Genomic DNA, 2,269 nt, shown 5'->3' on the forward strand with positions numbered 1-2,269 from the left:
AGTATTAAAGTGTTGAGTAGTGCATGATTATTGTGGAGACCAAAAAGTAAAGGAACTATGAAAACTTATGTGTGTCCCAAAGAACAGTGAAAAGAGACACAGAAAAATCTGAAGTCTTGGGATACAAGGAAGCCTGTGACTCCTGTGTCCCAGTGATGGTGGGGTAGGGGCACCAACGTGTGTATAACTGACAGTGACAGGTGGGAAACGAGTAACATCCTCAAAGCAGAATGGAGGAGAGAAATGGTCTGGAACTCACCCAGGGTCATGACCTTGAGCTTTCAGTCCTGGACCCACATCAACTGGATGATGTCCCAGGGTCCGCCATCAACGTGTGGAGCCTGTGTGACCAGCACCAGCATCATCTGGGAACGGGCAGAAATGCAAATTCTCAGTTCCACCACAGTCCTGTTTGGGTTCCAGAAATCTGAGTTCTAACAAACTTTGCAGATGATTGTGAGGCATGATGCAATTTAAGAGACATTTCTCCAGCGAGAGAGGCTGATTGGAAGATCCAGTTGAGCTGAGATAATTCTCCACAGCTGATAGTCTTCACTCACCATTTTATTCAAATTTCACATTTTGTTTTGTTTTGAAAGGGGAAGATCAAAAGAAATATTATGCCCCTAACATTACAGAGAAAACGTCGAGAAGTTCAGGTAACCAAGGCCAAGCGGAAATGTGGTGTACGTTCTGCACTCCCTGTAAGGCTCACCAGCTGCATCTTCCAGAAGCCGTTGACTAGAATAACTTCCCATCCTGGAAATAAAGTCAGACGATGTATATTTGAGGAGCGGTTGGAGAAGCCCCAGCAAATCAGTGCCTATAATAGACTGCAGGCACTCCAGGCCTGCAGCAGTGGAGGAGACCTTTTAAGTCCATTTAATTTTGCAAATGCATTAGATATAATTGCAATGAGAATTCCAGGTGAATCTCTGAGCCAAAGTGGTAGTGGAGGTTTGCACTCTGAACCCCAGTCCACCCGCGTCCAGTCTTCAAATTGGGCAGAGAGGATCCCAAGAAGGGATCTTCATCTCCCGCCGTCCTTGCACAGCCGAGAGATAACTTATGCAGACATCCGTAGACAGATGCGGAAAGTAAAGAAAGCAAGGGAGAGACTGGCAGAGGCCTTGAGGGCGGACAGGCTGGCCAGCGAGGCAGAGAGAATGAGGAGCCAAATGAAGACCTGAAAAGTCGATGAAAAATAGAAGAAAGTAGTACTTAAGAGTCCAGTGATGTGGTCCTTGGGAAGTGAGTCACCATGTACAATCCTGACTTTTATTGGCCTGTCATTTAACAACCAGCTTTCTTTGTTCTCTGAACTGTGACACTTTGTTACATTCAAATTAGTCTTCATTAAACGCTTTTGAAAGACAAAACGGATGAAGAGTTGATGATTTGGGGGTGAGAAATTGGCTTTCATGAGCAGACTCGGTGCTGCGCACAGCCTCGCCCCTGCCCACAGCCCCACACCAGGAACCAGTCTCCACCCGCTTGGCTCCACACTGCAGGCCTCGTGCCTCCCCCTCAACTGGTCTCCATACGCAGTCAGACCCGCCCTCCAGGCCTCGTGCCTCCCCCTCAACTGGTCTCCATACGCAGTCAGACCCGCCCTCCAGGCCTCGTGCCCCCCAAAGCCTGCTTCAGATCCACAGCTCCATTATTTACCTCCCCAGACCCCACCCCTGGGACAGACCCAGCCCCACGTAGCTGGCCCAGCCCAGGGTGCAACCTCTCACTCTCTGAGCAAACAAAAACACTCAGGCCTGACACAGGGGAAGCTGGAGCCGCCCCCACATGCACCACCCGCCCCTTCAACCCCAAACCCCCAAACGTCCAAGAATCCCCCTAGTCCTGCCCAAGAATGGAACTGGACAAGCTGAACCAGCCCCTGAATGCTCAGGTCGGAAGTGGACGTCGGCGGCCTGCAGCAGACCGGAAGGGGGAGGGCAGGGCGTCCTCCTGCCTCACCACCGAGGCCGGAAGTGTACTGCAGAGCGGCCAGAACGAGACCGGAAGTGGAAGTGTGGGGCGTTGCCGTAGGAGGAGGCGCATATCGCGAGGCTGGAGCACATCCTGTGGTGTCTTCGAGTGGGCGTATTTGCCAGCTGGAGGGGCAGGACTGGTGAGCAGTGCATAGGGGCTTGTGTTGGAGGTAGCGAAAGAAAGGGGTGTGGGCCGTGGGCGGGTGTCACTCCTGGTGCAGAGCTAGGGCTGGGTCTGGAGCTCACAGACCTCTCAAGCCCTGTTGTCCAGACTGGGTCACAAA

At 52.0% G+C, this 2,269-nt stretch overlaps 1 protein-coding gene across 1 annotated transcript; it reads left to right on the top strand.

Moving 5' to 3' along the window:
* Positions 1-230: 230 nt before the first annotated feature.
* On the top strand, positions 231-1,190 carry LOC134387531 (methyl-CpG-binding domain protein 3-like 2B). The gene is made up of 2 exons (XM_063109982.1): positions 231-410; positions 600-1,190. Exons 1-2 carry the CDS (start codon positions 231-233, stop codon positions 1,188-1,190), a joined length of 771 nt encoding a protein of 256 aa, XP_062966052.1.
* Positions 1,191-2,269: the final 1,079 nt, after the last annotated feature.

This window comes from Cynocephalus volans, chromosome 10 (genome assembly GCF_027409185.1).
Source record: "Cynocephalus volans isolate mCynVol1 chromosome 10, mCynVol1.pri, whole genome shotgun sequence".
Taxonomy (NCBI): domain Eukaryota; kingdom Metazoa; phylum Chordata; class Mammalia; order Dermoptera; family Cynocephalidae; genus Cynocephalus; species Cynocephalus volans.

Bases quoted from the DNA above. Each gene is read 5' to 3' on its own strand.
- LOC134387531 (XM_063109982.1), top strand. From the start codon at position 231: ATGGAGGAGAGAAATGGTCTGGAACTCACCCAGGGTCATGACCTTGAG. The intron at 411-599 runs GTTTGGGTTCCA...TTGTTTTGAAAG, and splicing joins CTCAGTTCCACCACAGTCCT to GGGAAGATCAAAAGAAATAT.